Source organism: Littorina saxatilis, linkage group LG17 (genome assembly GCF_037325665.1).
Source record: "Littorina saxatilis isolate snail1 linkage group LG17, US_GU_Lsax_2.0, whole genome shotgun sequence".
Classification (NCBI taxonomy): domain Eukaryota; kingdom Metazoa; phylum Mollusca; class Gastropoda; order Littorinimorpha; family Littorinidae; genus Littorina; species Littorina saxatilis.
The window spans coordinates 63,129,733-63,152,062 of NC_090261.1; the positions used below are offsets into that span (position 1 = coordinate 63,129,733).

The 22,330-nt window shown below is 45.1% G+C and overlaps 1 protein-coding gene across 1 annotated transcript in view; it reads left to right on the top strand.

Annotated features, from left to right (window-relative positions):
- LOC138952071 (signal-induced proliferation-associated 1-like protein 1) overlaps positions 1-22,330 on the top strand; it is an 82,481-nt gene that overhangs the window by 26,977 nt on the left and 33,174 nt on the right. The window contains exons 5-13 of the mRNA XM_070323645.1: positions 178-253; positions 4,528-4,626; positions 7,195-7,298; positions 10,257-10,414; positions 11,565-11,671; positions 16,410-16,544; positions 19,644-19,741; positions 21,146-21,291; positions 21,861-21,975. Of these exons, the coding sequence (XP_070179746.1) occupies positions 178-253; positions 4,528-4,626; positions 7,195-7,298; positions 10,257-10,414; positions 11,565-11,671; positions 16,410-16,544; positions 19,644-19,741; positions 21,146-21,291; positions 21,861-21,975 (1,038 nt within the window). The remainder of the gene's footprint in view (positions 1-177; positions 254-4,527; positions 4,627-7,194; positions 7,299-10,256; positions 10,415-11,564; positions 11,672-16,409; positions 16,545-19,643; positions 19,742-21,145; positions 21,292-21,860; positions 21,976-22,330) is intronic.

Sequence of the window (22,330 nt, forward strand, 5' to 3'; positions counted from 1 at the left end):
AGAAAAAAAATTCCGGGGGGGCATGCCCCCGAACCCCCCTAGCAGGACCAGGCGCTTCGCGCCGTCGACTTTGCCATAACTTAAAAATGTTCAGCCTTTTTTACTTTTTTCAATTCCCATGCCTGGATAAAGTGTGTGTGTACAGATCTGTTGTAATAATAAAGTGTGTGTGTACAGATTTGTACAACGTACAAGGTGGGCATCATGTACTGTTGCGCGGGTCAGTCCACAGAGGAGGAGATGTACAACAATGGTGAGTCCAAACACCCCCCCCCTCCCCCACCAACCTCTCTCTTCTCATTTCTGCCTGTGCTCTTTAGCAAATTTGAGCCTTTTTTGGAGGGTATAGTATTAGTTATGTTTGCAAGTTGCCAGTCAGAAGCTGTCTACCGAGCATTTTTATAGTAGAGTGATAAGTTTGTCTTTAAAGTTGACAGAAGCTGTCTACCGAGCATGTTTATAGTACAGTGTATATCAGTTTGTCTTTAAAGTTGACAGAAGCTGTCTACCGAGCATGTTTATAGTACAGTGTATATCAGTTTGTCTTTAAAGTTGACAGGCAGAAGCTGTCTACCGAGCATGTTTATAGTACGGTGTATATAAGTTTGTCTTTAAAGTTGCCAGTCAGAAGCTGTCTACCGAGCATGTTTATAGTACAGTGTATATAAGTTTGTCTTTAAAGTTGCCAGTCAGAAGCTGTCTACCGAGCATGTTTATAGTACAGTGTATATAAGTTTGTCTTTAAAGTTGCCAGTCAGAAGCTGTCTACCGAGCATGTTTATAGTACAGTGTATATAAGTTTGTCTTTAAAGTTGCCAGTCAGAAGCTGTCTACCGAGCATGTTTATAGTACAGTGTATATAAGTTTGTCTTTAAAGTTGACTGCATAAAAGTCTAGACTGCATAATATACAGCAGTCCCTGCAATGTACGGCCCCCAGCGTGAGCGGACACCTGACATGTACGGACACATTTGCTCGGCACGGAGTGTTTTCCTTCTATATTTGCCCCCCCCCTTAAACGGACACCTGCAAAACGTGGACGCGGACACTCATTTTCGGTCCCAACAGCAGGTCATACCTCCAATGTACGGACAGACCATCGTCAAATTTTCACCACAACAAAATCGATAACAGAGCAGTCCGGCTTTTGGTACAAAGATCATAGCCACAATGGCGTGATGGCAGTCACTGATAACTTGAGTGCACGTGTACCCATCAGAAGGGGGGGGGGGGGGGGGGTAGTTTTGGTCAGGAGTGGAGTACATGTATGCGAAGATGCCAACATGAAACTGCACTGTGCTCTTTATTCTTGTCTGTTGGACGTAATCAACAGAAACCACAGTTGATGAAGGTCCTGAGCGAAAGAGAGTGAAAAACCGGCCACAGTTCTCAGCATGGTGTGTCTGTGTGTAACCTCTTTCATTGACAAGATACTCTTGTTTCCCCTCAGCCTTGACCAGTGAATCGGTTGCCTAATCTGTGAACCCTTCAGTTGTCTTGCTTTGTCAAAAGTTATGACACAGTCAACTGGTTTTGCTCTGAGTGAACAGTGCAGCTGGCCTCTCTGGCCCCAGCCCCTAAAACAGTACATGGCTGGAGGGAGAGAGGGAGAGGGAGGGGGGGGGGGTGGAGGGGTAGCTGGCTAAACTCTGTGGGGTGTCTGGTGTCATTACATGTCAGCAGGAAGAGCATTGGAGAGAAATAGAGAGGTGTACTCTTCCACACAATTTCCAAGCATCAGTTGTCACGGCTTGGGGTAGGCATTAGTGAGGGAGAGTGGGAGCTGTGTTATGTACAGTGTATTTCCGAGTGAAAAGTCACTGCCATGCCACATGATCGGCATGCAGTCAGAAGAAAATAAATTACATGATTATGACATGCAGCTCTATCTGCTGCTATTTATTCAAACTGGTTTTGAAGCTTATTCTTGCAAAGCATCTGCACAGGCTCCTCCCTGCTGTGTTTGTGTGGCTGCTTTCGTATGTCAGTGCATGGTGAGTGTGTTCACTGCCTTGAGGATGTATTTGATCTCTTCTTTTCAACACTTTTCATACAAATCATTTTTACAGAAATTTAAAGAAGTATTAGGAGTTTGTTGTTATTGTTTAGTAGCCACAGGAAGTGATCAGCATAGTTTGTGTGTCTCTGTGTGAGTGTATGGGGGAGGGGGTGGGTGACGTGACCGGACACCTGCAATTTACGGACAGTTTTGCTCTGGCCCAAGGGTGTCCGTTCATGAGAGGGACTGCTGTAGTACAGTGTATATCAGTTTGTCTTTAACCTTTTAACTACCAAGTTTATTGTTCTGTAGAATCCCTCAGCTCCCAAGTTATTTTGAGCAGAGACGGTCAAAAACGGGTATGCGTGTTTAAATTATTATTACTCAGTTTCTCTTTGTCAGATTGATAAAAAAAAATTGGTATGTTATTGGATAGGGATCAAACTTCAAAGAGTGTGTGTTCTTCTTCTTGGTGGTATGTATGTCGCAGTGTTATCATGATTTATGTACCTGTTTACCTGTCAATAAAGTTGAAACAATTACGCTTACTTGTTGCTCCGGTATATCATCCGTTTCGCTGTCACTTGTTGATATTCATTGAACAATCAAAGTAGGTCAGATCAGCAGTGTTCACAGAAATGCTGATGTCGAAGCCAGAATCTTCTAATTGATGTCTATTTTCGTGGAGATAATCAAGCATAGTCATGAAATCAGGATCACTGTCATCTGAATCCATGTCGGCACCAAGCGCCCAAAAGATTTGGTGAAAAAAGATCGATTGTAACTCTCACAGAGATCGAAAGCACATGGGGAAAAAACAAGGCGGAAGTGAGACAATCCCACAATGCATTTGCAACCGTCTTATTACTACTGCTCGCGCACAACAACCGCAAACAACCGAAACAGACGCTACACCGGCGAGGGGCGGTATCGGGCGGTATGGGAATAGCGGCAATGGCGGAAGACGGGCGGTATCGGGCGGTATGGTAGTTAAAAGGTTAAAGTTGCCAGTCAGAAGCTGTCTGCCGATCATGTTTATAGTACAGTGTATATCAGTTTGTCTTTAAAGTTGCGAGTCAGAAGCTGTCTGCCGAACATGTTTATAGTACAGTGTATATCAGTTTGTCTTTAAAGTTGCCAGTCAGAAGCTGTCTGCCGAACATGTTTATAGTACAGTGTATATAAGTTTGTCTTTAAAGTTGCCAGTCAGAAGCTGTCTACCGAGCATGTTTATAGTACAGTGTATATCAGTTTGTCTTTAAAGTTGCCAGTCAGAAGCTGTCTGCCGAATATGTTTATAGTACAGTGTATATCAGTTTGTCTTTAAAGTTGCCAGTCAGAAGCTGTGTGCCGAACATGTTTATAGTACAGTGAATATCAGTTTGTCTTTAAAATTGCCAGTCAGAAGCTGTCTGTCGAACATGTTTATAGTATAAGTTATTCTTAAAAGGTGACCGTGAGAAGCTCAGTTGGGAGAGAACTGGACTTTATGTGCAGACTCAGATACGGTATCCATGTCCCACCCCTGTGTAACCACGCTGACACGTAAAAGACCTATCATTGTGCCCTGACCTATCATTGTGCCCTGACCTATCATTGTGCCCTGACCTATCATTCAATCAATCAATATCAATCAATATGAGGCTTATATCGCGCGTATTCCGTGGGTACAGTTCTAAGCGCAGGGATTTATTTTTATATTTTATTTTTTATTTTTATTTTATGCAATTTATATCGCACACATATTCAAGGCGCAGGGATTTATTTATGCCGTGGGAGATGGAATTTTTTTCACACAATACATCACGCATTCACATTGGCCAGCAGATCGCAGCCATTTTGGCGCATATCCTACTTTTCACGGCCTATTATTCCAAGTCACACGGGTATTTTGGTGGACATTTTTATCTATGCCTATACAATTTTGCCAGGAAAGACCCTTTTGTCAATCGTGGGATCTTTAACGTGCACACCCCAATGTAGTGTACACGAAGGGACCTCGGTTTTTCGTCTCATCCGAAAGACTAGCACTTGAACCCACCACCTAGGTTAGGAAAGGGGGGAGAAAATTGCTAACGCCCTGACCCAGGGTCGAACTCGCAACCTCTCGCTTCCTAGCGCAAGTGCGTTACCACTCGGCCACCCAGTCATTGTGCCCTGACCTATCATTGTGCCCTGACCTATCATTGTGCCCTGACCTATCATTGTGCCCTAAATACACACAGCTGATTACACCTAAACTTGCACACACCTGGGTATGGAGACTCGTGTTGCTGCCAGCTTTCCACTGGGAGGAAGTGACCCTTGTTGCTGCCAGCTTTCCACTGGGAGGAAGTGACCCTTGTTGCTGCCAGCTGTCCACTGGGAGGAAGTGACCCAAATTTCACAGCATTGGGATAATAAAGTGAATGAAATGAAATGAAAAGAAGAAAAGGTATTGCCAATGATGCTTGATGGATATGTTTGTCAGCAGTATCAGTGGTACGGATATACTCAGTATAACATATGTGTGTTGCGGTGTGTTTCAGAAAGTGGCAGTCCTGTATTTGACGAGTTCCTGAACCTCATTGCACAGAAGGTCAGGTTAAAAGGATTTGACAAGTACAGAGGTGGTCTGGATTGTAAAAGTAAGTCTGTGGTTTTGTTTTTTTGCCGTAAAGAATGACTGTTTTTAACTGATTTGACAGACTAGGTTTCATACTGCCCATGCAACTAGTGACAGTGAGAAGTAATTGTGGTTTTACTGTGTTTGATAGTTTTGTCAAGAAAATCTGGTAGAAAACACAGGACACAGGTATATGTACAATCTCAGCTTATTCCCTTCATGTTTTACTTGCACATATACAGTCAAACTTCCTTTCACTGATGTGGATATATACTGTTCAAAAAAAGAAACGCATAGTTGCTACTTGCCAAATTTGTTTTATTTTTCGAAAAAATTAACAGAAAATCCAATATTTAGATTATTTGTTTGAAATTTGGTATGGACACAGTTGAATGCACACACAGTTCATTTGCATCTTCAAATCAATCAGTCAATCAATACGATTGGGTGCCGAGGCTGTCAAGTCAGTAGGGGGTGTGACTGCCTTGAGCAGCAACAACTGCCCGGCACCTTCTGGGCATGGACTGGATCAGATGCCGGATATCTTGCTGTGGGATGGTGTCCCACTCCTCCTGAAGTGCCTGCAATAGATCGCGGTGATTTGCCGGCGCTTCTTCTCGCCTGCGCACACGTCTGTCCAATTCATCCCAGAGGTGTTCTATCGGGTTCATGTCTGGCGACATGGATGGCCAGGGAAGCACCTGGACATGGTGGTCGGTGAGGAACTGGGTGGTGAGTCGTGCTGTGTGCGGGCGAGCGTTGTCCTGCTGGAATATGGCATCCTGGTCAGCCAGAAGAGGAAGGGCGTGTGGGCGCAGAATTTCCTCCACATATCGCTGGGCAGTTATGCGCCCTTGGACGTGCACCAGGGTGCTCCTTCCAGCGGTATTGATCGCCCCCCACACCATGACGCCTCCACCACCATGAACGGGTGCCTCATCCACACAGTTGGGCGCGTAACGTTCGTTTACTCTCCGGTAGACCCTCCTCCGACCATCATGTCGCTGGAGCAGGAAGTAGGACTCGTCGCTGAACCACACGTGTCTCCAGTGATTCCGGACGGTCCAGCGAAGGTGCTGGTTGCCCCACTGCACTCGGTTCTGGCGATGGCGGCGGGTGAGGACAGCTCCTCTGTGAGGTCTGCGAGCTCTCAAACCAGCTTCATGCAGGCGGTTCCGCACGGTCTGGTCCGATAATCGGTGTGGCCCGGGGAGAGCCTGGACAGAAGATGAGGCCGACAGGAAACGATTCCGGAGGTGGCGGAGCCGTATGAAGCGGTCGTGAGCAGCAGTTGTCGCCCTTGGTCTTCCCGCTCGTGGCAAGTCAGCAACGGAGCCAGTGGCTTGAAACCTGACCCACAGTCTCAGGGATGAAAATTCTCAGTTTTTTCCGACTTTTCCGATTATTTTCAATGGGCCATCCGATTTATTTGTGCGATTCCGTTTTTTGGCTCACGAAGTGTAGCCTATGCGATCGTAACTTTGTCTGTCTGTGCGTTTGTGCGTGTGTATGTCTGTGGTAGAAACTTTAACATTTCGTCATTTGAAGACGTCACATTATGGCGTAAGAGGGTTAGACGTCACGCGAAGGAATTACTGAAAGTCTCGGTCATTGTTTTTTGAGCGGGCCGAGACTAGTTGGCAGTCGTGTCGTAGATTGTTGACACTAATTAGAGCTGGATATATTTTGATAAGTAAACGTTAGAGTGTACACCAGATGGTATCCTCACAATTTAAACTTGCCATACCATTATTTTACATATTAATAACTTGTTCCAAGTTCATTAAGTAGTCTGAATTCCTGTTTTAGTTAACAAATGAGGAGTTTTGTAGCTGCTACAATTACTGTGATTTCCTTTCGCAAAAGGCCACATTTTCAGCTCTAAATTCCTAAATTTTCAAGATTTTCCGGGGGGCGTTGCCCCCCTAAACCCCCTACAGGGGCGCTGCCCCTTGACCCCGCCGGGGCCTTGGCAGCCCCTGGACCCCGGCCGATTTCAGTTTTTTTTTTAACAAGGCAATTTTCATCCCTGAGTCTACTGATGGTGCTCTGGGACACGTGGAAGTGCCTGGCGATTGCACTTTGACTTTGGCCTGCTTGTAAACGACCCAATGCAATTTGGCGGTCTTCTCTGCTCAATCGGGCCATCTTTTGTCGCTGAATTGTCGTCTGATTTCTTTGTGGCGAACAATCCGCTTTTATGGGTTTTGGAAGACATGGTGAGAGCTCAATATTCCCCGAGTTTCACGAGATTACACTGAAGCATGACGAGTGGTCATGCCAAATGAGCAATTTTGACATTGTAGCCACTGATAACGCATGCGTCACGTGCAGAGCTCACTTGTGGCAATGGACGAAAGGTCGACGACCAGATAAACATTTTCTGCAGTTTGGTGGATATCCTTGTAGCCATATAACTAAATTAACCAAATATTACAAGCTATGCGTTTCTTTTTTTGAACAGTATATATACCTTTACTTTGTATGTAAACTTGTTGTGTAAGCCAGTCTCAGCAGATGTGAGGAGTTGAGAGAGTGAATTGTGTAATAGCTGTGTAAACTGACACTTGGTGTGGTTGACATGTTTCAGCCGACACCACCGGGCTGCACTCGTACTACACCACCTTCAACAACAACGAAATCATGTTCCATGTCTCCTCCATCCTGCCCTTCACCCCCAACAATCAACAACAGGTCAGTTAACCTTTAACTTTCACCCCCAACAATCAACTACAGGTCAGTTAACCTTCAACTTTCACCCCCAACAATCAACAACAGGTCAGTTAACCTTCAACTTTCACCCCCAACAATCAACAACAGGTCAGTTAACCTTCAACTTTCACCCCCAACAATCAACAACAGGTCAGTTAACCTTCAACCCCAACAATCAACTACAGGTCAGGTAACCTTCAACTTTCACCCCCAACAATCAACTACAGGTCAGGTAACCTTCAACTTTCACCCCCAACAATCAACTACAGGTCAGTTAACCTTTAACTTTCACCCCCAACAAATAACTACAGGTCAGTTAACCTTCAACTTTCACCCCCAACAATCAGCTACAGGTCAGTTAACCTTCAACTTTCACCCTCACACAGACCTGTTTACCCTCCCGGATTGTCCGGAATTATTACGGATTTGGGGTCTAAATTCCGGTATTACGGAAATCTACCGAAAATTCCGGAAATTGCGGTCGAGAGAACCTTTTTCGTGCGTGAAAATTCGAAGTCGAAATTGTGGTAGTCACCAGGACTGTGATTTCAAGGCTGACCGAAATAGCCTTTTCTGCGCATGTGCACAGCAAGGTATTTGTCGGATTCCGCGGTTTTGAGATCGACATTGGTCCGAAGGGTAATATAGGGCCGATCTCTGAAGGGTAATATAGGGCCGATCTCTGTGGGGACGAAATGCCAACCAAAAAAGCGAAAGTTGTACAGAAATATCGGCAAAACTATTAAGTCAAGTGGCGGTGTCTGGTGAAGTTTAAGAAGAGCGAACCACATTCATTTTGGTGATCGACTTGAGATCAGTGCAACAACAAAGCTAGTCAGTTAGAATACGAGTCACGTTGCGGCACGTGTCCCGAGGTTAGACGCAGCATTAGTTTTAACAAAATGCAGTACACAAATGAACATGGAAACAAACAAAAACACGAAATTATGTTTGGCAAAACATGAGCCTGCTTCGCATCGAGTTTATTTGACCTAGGTCTCTACTTCCACAGAATCTCCCAGACCTGCAAACCGATCTCTCACTACGGTCAGTCGCGCCAGAGACATAGATGTAGGTCTATGGTCGCGCTCATCAGTGACTTGCGCTGTTGCCGAAATTCAAGTCGAGTCTAAAACTGATCTCCATTAATATTTCTCCAATATAGCAAAGATCACAGTTCTTTGAATCGAAAAACTTACAACAAAATGTTTAAATGAAATAAACGAATCGGTCCTCTAAAATTAAAGGTAGCTTCTGGAGAGAGTTATTATGACTGGTTTTAGTGCAGGATGTCTGATGTGACAGAATGTAAGGTGGTTTTGTTCACATGCATCTTGACTGTAAATAGTCCAAGGGTGGGGTGGGGGGGGGATGTTACAGGGGTTCCGGACCCCCCCTCCCCCCCCTTGCTGTCAAAAAAGCAACAAAAAACACAAAAATTCAGTCTGTGGAGAATAAAACCTAAAAACATTTTCTGTCTGTGAATTGTGTGTTGTTGTCGGGAGCAGATATCAATGAAGATAAATTGCCATTATTTAATAGCAACTTTAAAAGAAATAATGAGTGGCTGCTGACACCAGTTTATCATGTTTAAAATCAAGGATAATCAAGCCACAAATTGTTAATAAAATAGCTCAAATTCTTCAGCCAGACCCCCCAACCCCTGGACCCCAGGTTGTACCCCCCCCCTCCCCCCCCTCTAGCTCTCTTGCTCCGCCCCTGAATACTGTGGGTTCTTTTTTTTTTAGATAAAGGAAACTTGTCTTTGTTAACTTGCATATATATATCAGGTGTCTTGTGTTGTGTGTTTGTGGTGTGTGTGATCGAGCTTCTGTGTGTGTAGTACAATACTGTTAAACATGGTTATCAATTTTGTACTTGTTTTGCATGGTAGCGCGCGAATTAACGTGTCGTTTAATCGTTTTCAAGCTGGTTTATGGTTGATAAAAAAGATTACTCAAAGATGCCTCAAATTACGGAAAAGTACCAGTTGCTTTCCTGATTTTCATTTGGGGGGGTAAACAGGTCTGCTCACAGATCATCAACACCTCGGTCAACGTTGAACCTTGTGTAAACTATCCACAAGTCAAGAAGCTTTTACTGCCAGCACTCAACAGTCAACGTTGAACCTCCTACCCCCATACATTATACACGTACACAGTTCATCTTCAGTATCAACTCCCAGCAGTTATGCCCTGTTAGGTTTGAACCTTCACCCCATACATTGTACACTACACAGTTCATCTTCAGTATCAACTCCCAGCAATTATGCCCTGTTAGGTTTGAACCTTCACCCCATACATTATACACTACACAGTTCATCTTCAGTATCAACTCCCAGCAATTATGCCCTGTTAGGTTTGAACCTTCACCCCATACATTATACACATGCTCCCACACAGTTCATCTTCACTATTAACTCCCAACAGTTGCGCCCGTTACGTTTGAAATTTCACCCAAGCCATCATCATTCAGTCAAGTTAACATTCAGCTTGCTATGGCATAATTATGATCATCACAACCACATGAACCAGTTCAGCATCTCTTTACACTGCTCGGAGATCTTCAGTATCTGGTGTATGTGTGTTTGTGTGTGTGTGTGCCCCTATCATGAAAAACATTATCAGCCACTGTCATGTGTGTGTGTTTGCAATGTCAGCTGTTGTGTGTGTGTGTGTGTGTGTGTTGTGTGTGATTATAATTGTTTACAGGCAGGCAGGGTGTGCTGAAGAAAATTTTCCATTTTTATGTAACATTTTAATGGACAATAAAGTGTTGTTATTGTGTGTGTGTGTGTCATGAGAAGTAACAACTGTCATGTGTGTGTGTTTGCAATGTCAGCTGCTGTGTGTGTGTGTGTGTGTGTGTGTGTGTGTGTGTGTGTGTGTGTGTGTGTGTCATGAGAAGTAACAACTGTCGAGGGTGTGTTTGCAATGTCAGCTGCTGCGGAAACGTCACATCGGCAACGACATCGTGACCATCGTGTTCCAGGAGCCCGGTGCTCTCCCCTTCTCTCCGCGCAGCGTGCGCTCTCAGTTCCAACATGTCTTCATCATCGTCAAGGTCGACAACCCCAACTCTGAGAACACACGATACAGGTCAGTGTCAAGAGACATCAAGGGCAGGGAGGCAGCTCAGGTGTTCACATGCTCCTTTAAAAGGGGGATTCCACTGTAATGGGAAATGACTCTTATTGTTTCAGACAGAATGTCATCAGAGTCAAAGTTAGCTGGCACGACTATAAGAAGGTCAATTCTTGTTAGAACAAATAATGTGTTCAGTTTATTATTTATAATGTTGAACATGCGATGCTGTACACACAAATAGACTAGATTTGCTGTGTGTGATTCAGTGTTGCAGTCACCAGATCTAAAGACTGACTAGATCTGCTTTGTGTGTTTCAGTATTGCAGTCACAAGATCTAAAGATTGGATAGATTTGCTGTGTTTGATTCAGTATTGCAGTCACACGATCTAAAGATTGGATAGATTTGCTGTGTTTGATTCAGTGTTGCAGTCACAAGATCTAAAGATTGGATAGATTTGCTGTGTTTGATTCAGTATTGCAGTCACAAGATCTAAAGATTGACTAGATTATGCTGTGTGTGATTCAGTGTTGCAGTCACACGATCTAAAGATTGACTAGATTTGCTGTGTGTGATTCAGTGTTGCAGTCACCAGATCTAAAGATAGACTAGATTTGCTGTGTGTGATTCAGTGTTGCAGTCACCAGATCTAAAGATTACCGCCACGGTTGGCCTAGTGGTAAGGCGTCCGCCCCGTGATCGGGAGGTCGTGGGTTCGAACCCCGGCCGGGTCATTCCTAAGACTTTAAAATTGGCAATCTAGTGGCTGCTCCGCCTGGCGTCTGGCATTATGGGGTTAGTGCTAGGACTGGTTGGTCCGGTGTCAGAATAATGTGACTGGGTGAGACATGAAGCCTGTGCTGCGACTTCTGTCTTGTGTGTGGCGCACGTTATATGTCAAAGCAGCACCGCCCTGATATGGCCCTTCGTGGTCGGCTGGGCGTTAAGCAAACAAACAAGCAAACAAAAGATCTAAAGATTGACTAGATTTGCTTCCTGTGTTTCAGCATTGCAGTCACCAGATCTAAAGATTGACTAGATCTGATTCCTGTGTTTCAGTATTGCAGTCACCAGATCTAAAGACTGACTAGATTAGCTGTGTGTGATTCAGTGTTGCAGTCACCAGATCTAAAGACTGACTAGATCTGCTTTGTGTGTTTCAGTATTGCAGTCACCAGATCTAAAGACGTTCCAGCTTTCGGCCCACCGATACCTGTTAACGGGGGATTCTGTAAATCACCGGAGTTTGTCGACTTCCTCATGGCCAAAAGTGAGCTGCTGCTCTAGAAACACATACAGCACATCAGGTGGCAAATAAGGGAGACAAGTGTTTTATCAAGGAGACAGGTGTTGACACAGACATCCAGCACATCTGGTGCCAAATAAGGGAGACAAGTGTTTTATCAGGGAGACAGGTGTTGACAGAGACATACAGCACATCAGGTGCCAAATAAGGGAGACAAGTGTTTTATCAGGGAGACAGGTGTTGACACAGACATCCAGCACATCAGGTGCCAAATAAGGGAGACAGGTGTTTTATCAGGGAGACAGGTGTTGACAGAGACATACAGCACATCAGGTGCCAAATATGGAAGACAGGTGTTTTATTAGGGAGACAGGTGTTGACAGAGAAAACACAGCAGGTGTCATATCAGGACAAATGGGGGAAGGGGGGAGGGGTGTGATTTAGTGGGTATGTGTGTGGGGACAGTTGGGGTTTAAGGGTTTGATGCTAATGAGTACTGTGAAACCCCCTTTTAAGACCCTCCGGTTTGAGACTTACTCCTTTTTAAGACCTAGCTTTTTCACATTTTCTTTTCATAACCTCATTTTAAGTCTCCCTCCTTTTTCAGACCTCAGTTTGTCAGATGTTTGGATGTCTTAAAGGAGGGGGTCCACTGTAGAAGATGGAACAGAATGGTTTAGCCCTTGGTTCCACTGTAGAAGATGGAACAGAATGGTTTAGCCCTTGGGTTCCACTGTAGAAGATGGAACAGAATGGTTTAGCCCTTGGGTTCCACTGTAGAAGATGGAACAGAATGGTTTAGCCCTTGGGTTCCACTGTAGAAGATGGAACAGAATGGTTTAGCCCTTGGGTTCCACTGTAGAAGATGGAACAGAATGGTTTAGCCCTTGGAGTCCACTGTAGAAGATGGAACAGGATGGTTTAGCCCTTGGGTTCCACTGTAGAAGATGGAACAGAATGGTTTAGCCCTTGGGTTCCACTGTAGAAGATGGAACAGAATGGTTTAGCCCTTGGAGTCCACTGTAGAAGATGGAACAGGATGGTTTAGCCCTTGGGTTCCACTGTAGAAGATGGAACAGAATGGTTTAGCCCTTGGGTTCCACTGTAGAAGATGGAACAGAATGGTTTAGCCCTTGGGTTCCACTGTAGAAGATGGAACAGAATGGTTTAGCCCTTGGGTTCCACTGTAGAAGATGGAACAGAATGGTTTAGCCCTTGGGTTCCACTGTAGAAGATGGAACAGAATGGTTTAGCCCTTGGTTCCACTGTAGAAGATGGAACAGAATGGTTTAGCCCTTGGGTTCCACTGTAGAAGATGGAACAGAATGGTTTAGCCCTTGGGTTCCACTGTAGAAGATGGAACAGAATGGTTTAGCCCTTGGGTTCCACTGTAGAAGATGGAACAGAATGGTTTAGCCCTTGGGTTCCACTGTAGAAGATGGAACAGAATGGTTTAGCCCTTGGGTTCCACTGTAGAAGATGGAACAGAATGGTTTAGCCCTTGGGTTCCACTGTAGAAGATGGAACAGAATGGTTTAGCCCTTGGGTTCCACTGTAGAAGATGGAACAGAATGGTTTAGCCCTTGGGTTCCACTGTAGAAGATGGAACAGAATGGTTTAGCCCTTGGGTTCCACTGTAGAAGATGGAACAGAATGGTTTAGCCCTTGGGTTCCACTGTAGAAGATGGAACAGAATGGTTTAGCCCTTGGGTTCCACTGTAGAAGATGGAACAGAATGGTTTAGCCCTTGGGTTCCACTGTAGAAGATGGAACAGAATGGTTTAGCCCTTGGGTTCCACTGTAGAAGATGGAACAGAATGGTTTAGCCCTTGGGTTCCACTGTAGAAGATGGAACAGAATGGTTTAGCCCTTGGGTTCCACTGTAGAAGATGGAACAGAATGGTTTAGCCCTTGAGTTCCACTGTAGAAGATGGAACAGAATGGTTTAGCCCTTGGGTTCCACTGTAGAAGATGGAACAGAATGGTTTAGCCCTTGGTTCCACTGTAGAAGATGGAACAGAATGGTTTAGCCCTTGGGTTCCACTGTAGAAGATGGAACAGAATGGTTTAGCCCTTGGGTTCCACTGTAGAAGATGGAACAGAATGGTTTAGCCCTTGGGTTCCACTGTAGAAGATGGAACAGAATGGTTTAGCCCTTGGGTTCCACTGTAGAAGATGGAACAGAATGGTTTAGCCCTTGGAGTCCACTGTAGAAGATGGAACAGGATGGTTTAGCCCTTGGGTTCCACTGTAGAAGATGGAACAGAATGGTTTAGCCCTTGGAGTCCACTGTAGAAGATGGAACAGGATGGTTTAGCCCTTGGGTTCCACTGTAGAAGATGGAACAGAATGGTTTAGCCCTTGGGTTCCACTGTAGAAGATGGAACAGAATGGTTTAGCCCTTGGGTTCCACTGTAGAAGATGGAACAGAATGGTTTAGCCCTTGGGTTCCACTTTAGAAGATGGAACAGAATGGTTTAGCCCTTGGGTTCCACTGTAGAAGATGGAACAGAATGGTTTAGCCCTTGGGTTCCACTGTAGAAGATGGAACAGAATGGTTTAGCCCTTGGGTTCCACTGTAGAAGATGGAACAGAATGGTTTAGCCCTTGGGTTCCACTGTAGAAGATGGAACAGAATGGTTTAGCCCTTGGAGTCCACTGTAGAAGATGGAACAGAATGGTTTAGCCCTTGGGTTCCACTGTAGAAGATGGAACAGAATGGTTTAGCCCTTGGGTTCCACTGTAGAAGATGGAACAGAATGGTTTAGCCCTTGGAGTCCACTGTAGAAGATGGAACAGGATGGTTTAGCCCTTGGGTTCCACTGTAGAAGATGGAACAGAATGGTTTAGCCCTTGGGTTCCACTGTAGAAGATGGAACAGAATGGTTTAGCCCTTGGGTTCCACTGTAGAAGATGGAACAGAATGGTTTAGCCCTTGGGTTCCACTGTAGAAGATGGAACAGAATGGTTTAGCCCTTGGGTTCCACTGTAGAAGATGGAACAGAATGGTTTAGCCCTTGGGTTCCACTGTAGAAGATGGAACAGAATGGTTTAGCCCTTGGGTTCCACTGTAGAAGATGGAACAGAATGGTTTAGCCCTTGGAGTCCACTGTAGAAGATGGAACAGAATGGTTTAGCCCTTGGGTTCCACTGTAGAAGATGGAACAGAATGGTTTAGCCCTTGGGTTCCACTGTAGAAGATGGAACAGAATGGTTTAGCCCTTGGAGTCCACTGTAGAAGATGGAACAGGATGGTTTAGCCCTTGGGTTCCACTGTAGAAGATGGAACAGAATGGTTTAGCCCTTGGAGTCCACTGTAGAAGATGGAACAGGATGGTTTAGCCCTTGGAGTCCACTGTAGAAGATGGAACAGAATGGTTTAGCCCTTGGTTCCACTGTAGAAGATGGAACAGAATGGTTTAGCCCTTGGGTTCCACTGTAGAAGATGGAACAGAATGGTTTAACCCTTGGAGTCCACTGTAGAAGATGGAACAGAATGGTTTAGCCCTTGGGTTCCACTGTAGAAGATGGAACAGAATGGTTTAGCCCTTGGGTTCCACTGTAGAAGATGGAACAGAATGGTTTAGTCCTTGGAGTCCACTGTAGAAGATGGAACAGAATGGTTTAGCCCTTGGGTTCCACTGTAGAAGATGGAACAGAATGGTTTAGCCCTTGGAGTCCACTGTAGAAGATGGAACAGAATGGTTTAGCCCTTGGGTTCCACTGTAGAAGATGGAACAGAATGGTTTAGTCCTTGGGTTCCACTGTAGAAGATGGAACAGAATGGTTTAGCCCTTGGAGTCCACTGTAGAAGATGGAACAGAATGGTTTAGTCCTTGGGTTCCACTGTAGAAGATGGAACAGAATGGTTTAGCCTTTGGAGTCCACTGTAGAAGATGGAACAGAATGGTTTAGCCCTTGAGTTCCACTGTAGAAGATGGAACAGAATGGTTTAGCCCTTGGGTTCCACTGTAGAAGATGGAACAGAATGGTTTAGTCCTTGGAGTCCACTGTAGAAGATGGAACAGAATGGTTTAGCCCTTGGGTTCCACTGTAGAAGATGGAACAGAATGGTTTAGCCCTTGGAGTCCACTGTAGAAGATGGAACAGAATGGTTTAGCCCTTGGGTTCCACTGTAGAAGATGGAACAGAATGGTTTAGCCCTTGGGTTCCACTGTAGAAGATGGAACAGAATGGTTTAGCCCTTGGAGTCCACTGTAGAAGATGGAACAGAATGGTTTAGCCCTTGGGTTCCACTGTAGAAGATGGAACAGAATGGTTTAGCCCTTGGAGTCCACTGTAGAAGATGGAACAGGATGGTTTAGCCCTTGGGTTCCACTGTAGAAGATGGAACAGAATGGTTTAGCCCTTGGAGTCCACTGTAGAAGATGGAACAGGATGGTTTAGCCCTTGGAGTCCACTGTAGAAGATGGAACAGGATGGTTTAGCCCTTGGAGTCCACTGTAGAAGATGGAACAGAATGGTTTAGCCCTTGGAGTCCACCAGTTATGACTGCTACATTACCTCCCCTTTGTTAATTCCCTACCCTTCCTTCGGCTCCCTCCCTACCTCAGTGTTCCTGTACAGCTGGACGTGAGGTACTTGCTGTGTTCCTGTACGGCTGGACGTGAGGTACTTGCTGTTTCCTTCCTGTATAGTATTAGTAGTGTGTAAAGTAACCAAGTACATCATGTTACACCCCCTTCTTTCAATAGACTTTCAATCTGTAAGCTGCTAAAAGTGAGTGTGATGTTATTTTCAGTCATCAACGCAGAGAATGCGGCCCACAAGTCTGAAAAGTTCCGCACGATGGCGCAGCGCACCCGGCAGGAATACCTCAAGGATCTGGCCGCCAACTTCTCTACAAACAGCACTCTGGACTCGGGCTCCAAACTCAGTGAGTACCGTTTTGTTGTGTCTGACTGGACTCATGGTCCAAGCTCAGTGAGTACCATTTTGTTGTGTCTGACTGGACTCATGGTCCAAGCTCAGTGAGTACCGTTTTGTTGTGTCTGACTGGACTCATGGTCCAAGCTCAGTGAGTACCATTTTGTTGTGTCTGACTGGACTCGGGGTCCAAGCTCAGTGAGTACACGTTTCTTCTGGTGGCAGGAAGTAAGTGTTGCACTGTACATGACGTGACATGACACCTGTTACAAGTCAATTCCTCCTGGGTAGTGGCAGACAGAAAGCATAGTGTACATGACGTGACATGACACCTGTTACAGGTCAATTCCTCCTGGGTAGTGGCAGACAGAAAGCATAGTGTACATGATGTGACATGACACCTGTTACAGGTCAATTCCTTCTGGGTAGTGGCAGACAGAAAGCATAGTGTACATGATGTGACATGACACCTGTTACAGGTCAATTCCTTCTGGGTAGTGGCAGACAGAAAGCATAGTGTACATGATGTGACATGACACCTGTTACAGGTCAATTCTTTCTGGGTAGTGGCAGACAGAAAGCATAGTGTACATGACGTGACATGACACCTGTTACAGGTCAATTCTTTCTGGGTAGTGGCGGACAGAAAGCATAGTGTACATGATGTGACATGACACCTGTTACAGGTCAATTCTTTCTGGGTAGTGGCAGACAGAAAGCATAGTTTACATGACGTGACTGTCACGCACACATGCACAAAACACTCACGCAGTCTGTCATCCACGACTCAAAACAATCTTACTCTTTCGACTACAAAACACAAGTTGACACGAACAGTAGATTAAGGACGTTTCTTACAAAAAATCAATTATACATAACATAAATATATATACCACTCATTAACAAACCATACAACTCTTTCTTACGATAACTTTGACAACGACAACAAGATCAAACAGTAATAAAGTCAATAACAACAAAAAATAATTATTTTCCTTTTAACGCATCTTTCACACCTCTCACTTTCGCTCAGTTCACAATGACGTTATAGTTCCTGCACTTTTAGCTGTTAGGACGGCTTAGGCTAATGTTACCATGAATGCGTATCCGAAATCGTCCATGAACTTGGGTTAATGAAGCCGTAGTGCGAAGCGACAGGAGCCATCGGTGACGTCAAGTCCTTGCCAGGCGAGCAGTGCCGTCGTCGAAACTGAGTGGAGCAGGCAGACATCTCTTCAGTAGTAGGCCATTTCAAAGCCTCCGCATGGTGAAAAACAACCTGGAATGGTGAACGCAAGACTTAGTTCACGGTAACAGTAACATCGCCCACCCGTCCTTATAATTTAACAACCAAGTGCAGGATTACATGGACATAACTCTTTACTCTCACTCTCATGCATCTCGAACACACATACCAACGGACTTATACATTTAATTCTGCTAAGTATGAAGTCCAATGAATAATACCAAATTCATTCTACAAACAAAACTGTCAACCAATCTAGGTAACTCTCCTTTCAACCAAAACACGTTCATCCAATAATATACCAAACCATTTTCCAAAACGAACTCACAAATTCATTCCGTTTAAGTACAAAGTTAAAACACACACGTGCACACTGTACATTCCGCCATCTTGGACTGACCGGTTTTCCTAAGTCAATGAACAAATCTAAGCCTGAGAATAATTTAACTGTAACCCACACATAATATTTAATGATTGCATACCACATCCTGGTTGCATTGAAGTAGCCATAACAATATCCCCTGCCATTGATAACAGGTTTCCGGCGTCTGCTCTATGTAAACAGACCCTACGTTCAACGAATAACGGATTCGCTTGGAACGCAAGCTTTCTTTCCTCGGCTAAAGGCAAAGAACGAATGAATAACAAGAGGCGAAGCCATCAAGGCTCACGTAAGAAATCGACAAACAGAAACACAAACTCAATCACTCCGTCACACACACACACACACACACACACACACACACACACACACACACACACACACACACACACACACACACACACATACACACACACACAGAAAGAGCATAGGTGAAACTGTGCAAGAAAGCGAGACACTAGATCTAGATCTGTCTGTCTGCATGTAGCCTACTTACAAGGACACGACTGCCAACTAGTCTCGGCGCGCTCAAAACTATTAATGACCGAGACTTTCCTTCGCGTGACCCTCTTGCGTCATAATGTGACGTCAATGTAATGTGACGTCTTCAAATGTTAGAGTTTCTACCACAGACATACACACGCACAGACGCACGCACGCACGCACGCACAGACAGACAAAGTTACGATCGCATAGGCTACACTTACGTGAGCCAAAAAGGAGTATCTACGAGCTCGAATTTAGCTCTGAGTTCACCTTACAAAATACAAGTAAATTACACGTGAAATACCTGAGCACGAGCTCCACGAGACACTTGAAGTTAACCAGCGTCTACCAGTGTGACAGGTGAAATAGAGGGACACAGGCGCTCCAATACAATACCTTTAACACCACAGCATAAAAGTATGCTAATATTAAAGCCGCTTGTGACAGTGACATGACACCAGTTACAGGTCAATTCCTCCTGGGTAGTGGCAGACAGAAAGCATAGTGTACATGATGTGACATGACACCTGTTACAGGTCAATTCTTTCTGGGTAGTGGCAGACAGAAAGCATAGTGTACATGATGTGACATGACACCAGTTACAGGTCAATTCCTCCTGGGTAGTTTCAGACAGAAAAGTGGCAGACAGAAAGCATAGTGTACATGACGTGACATGACACCTGTTACAGGTCAATTCTTCCTGGGTAGTGGCAGACAGAAAGCATAGTGTACATGACGTGACATGACACCAGTTACAGGTCAATTCCCCCTGGGTAGTGGCAGACAGAAAGCATAGTGTACATTAAGTTTACCTGTTATATGTAAATCCGTGCAAGGCAGTGGCAGGAAGTATGGGTTGTGGTGTATATGTAGTGACATGAAGTGTACATGATGTTTACCTGTTACAGGTAAATTCGCGCTGGGCAGTGGCAGGAAGTATGGGTTTTGGTGTACATGTAGTGACATGAAGTGTACATGATGTTTACCTGTTACAGGTAAATTCGCGCTGGGCAGTGGCAGGAAGAAGGAGAAGAGCAAGCAGAAAGTTGTGCCGGACATGTTCGCCAAGGGTGCCCTCGTCTGGAATGTTCAGGTTGGTGCACTATCTGTATGTGTGTGATATGATTTGATAGTTGTTGCTTTTTGGGTCCAGCGGACCATATAGGCCAAATCAGGACCCCATCTGTATACATGTGTGTGTGTGTGTGTGTGTATGTGTGTGTTTGTGTGTGTGTGTGTGTGTGGAAGTATGTGTGTGTGTGTGGATGTATGTGTGTGTGTGTTTGTGTGTGTGTGTGTGTGTGTGTGTGTTTGAATGTGTGTGTTTGAATGTGTGTGTGTCTGTGTGTGTCTGTGTGTTTGTATGTGTGTGTGTGTGTGTTTTGTATGTGTGTGTGTGTCTCTGTGTTTGTCTGTCTGTCTGTTTATATATGTGTGTGCATGCATGTGATGTGTGTTTTGTAAGTCTACATGTGAGATCCAGTTATGAGGTGTATTCCACGTTGTTGCTGTTTGTTGTAATGTTTTTTTTATCTCTACACATGTACTATGGGGAGCTGAGGTCTGACTGTGTGTTCCGTTGTTGTGATGTTTTTTCTGACTACACTACGCTATGGGGAGCTGAGGTCTGTGTGTTGTGTTGTTGTGATGTTTTTTCTGACTACACTACGCTATGGGGAGCTGAGGTCTGTGTGTTGCGTTGTTGTTATGTTTTTTCTGACTACACTACGCTATGGGGAGCTGAGGTCTGACTGTGCGTTGCGTTGTTGTTATGTTTTTTCTGACTACACTACGCTATGGGGAGCTGAGGTCTGTGTGTTGTGTTGTTGTGATGTTTTTTCTGACTACACTACGCTATGGGGAGCTGAGGTCTGTGTGTTGCGTTGTTGTTATGTTTTTTCTGACTACACTACGCTATGGGGAGCTGAGGTCTGACTGTGTGTTGTGTTGTTGTGATGTTTTTTCTGACTACACTACGCTATGGGGAGCTGAGGTCTGTGTGTTGCGTTGTTGTTATGTTTTTTCTGACTACACTACGCTATGGGGAGCTGAGGTCTGACTGTGTGTTGTTGTTATGTTTTTCCTGACTACACTACGCTATGGGGAGCTGAGGTCTGACTGTGTGTTGCGTTGTTGTTATGTTTTTTCTGACTACACTACGCTATGGGGAGCTGAGGTCTGACTGTGTGTTGTTGTTATGTTTTTCCTGACTACACTACGCTATGGGGAGCTGAGGTCTGTGTGTTGTGTTGTTGTGATGTTTTTTCTGACTACACTACGCTATGGGGAGCTGAGGTCTGACTGTGTGGTGTTGTTATGTTTTTTCTGACTACACTACGCTATGGGGAGCTGAGGTCTGTGTGTTGCGTTGTTGTTATGTTTTTTCTGACTACACTACGCTATGGGGAGCTGAGGTCTGTGTGTTGCGTTGTTGTTATGTTTTTTCTGACTACACTACGCTATGGGGAGCTGAGGTCTGTGTGTTGCGTTGTTGCAGGTGGAGGACATGAGCAGCGCGGTGCAGGTGGAGAGCATGGTTGCCATAGCAGCAGACACCATCGTGGTGGTGGACGCAGCGACCAAAGACGTCATCTTCACTGTGCCTTGCAGCACCGTCATCGGCTGGACACTGCAGGCGTCAAGGTCTGTGCTGCCCCTTGCTGGGGGGGGGGGGGGGGGGATGGATGGTGGGAGGGATAGGGTCATGTTTTTGTTATAGGAGTGTTATGTCGAAGCTTGTGTGTGTTGCAGTATACGGCTGTACCTTGTTGCACTTGTGGTGTGTGTGTGTGTGTTGCAGTATACGACTGTTCCTTGTTACACTTGTGGTGTGTGTGTGTTGCAAGTATACGGCTGTACCTTGTTAGTGTTACATTTGTTATGTGTGTGTGTTGCAGTATACGGCTGTACCTTGTTACACTTGTGTTGTGTGTGTGTGTTGCAGAATACGACTGTACTTTGTTACACTTCTGCTGTGTGTGTGTTGCAGTATACGGCTGGACCTTGTTACACTCGTGGTGTGTGTGTGTTGCAGTATACGACTGTACCTTGTTACACTTGTGTTGTGTGTGTTGCAGTATACGGCTGTACCTTGTTACACTTGTGTTGTGTGTGTGTGTTGCAGAATACGACTGTACCTTGTTACACTTGTGTTGTGTGTGTTGCAGTATACGACTGTACTTTGTTACACTTGTGGTGTGTGTGTGTTGCAGTATACGACTGTACTTTGGCCAGGGGGAGTGCATCTTGCTGAGACCGCTGAGTGGAGACATGGAAGAGATGACGGAGATCATCACGCGTCTGACTGCCGTCTCCCAGGGCACGGAGGTAGGTGTCTATGTTGCTATTAAAGCTTCAACTCTACGGCTGACGAACTCTCTGACCTGCACCGAGAACAGTGGCAAAAAACTTTTAACATCACTATGCCCATAAATAGAGGTAATTTTTAAATAGGCGTTGCGCTCTCCCAGTTTCCGTAGCGACGATAGCCAATACTGGCTCCTGCAACGTACCCATACTACATCCAGACCAGAACAGTACGGTGAGTGCCCATTGATGGACCTTGCCTGCTGATGCAGAAAACACATTGATCTCAATGTTCGTATGGAAAGACAGTAGAGCTAGCTAGGTGACGTGTAGCGTCCGGGAAATCCTGGACAGACTGTAAAGCCAGAAGTGTGAC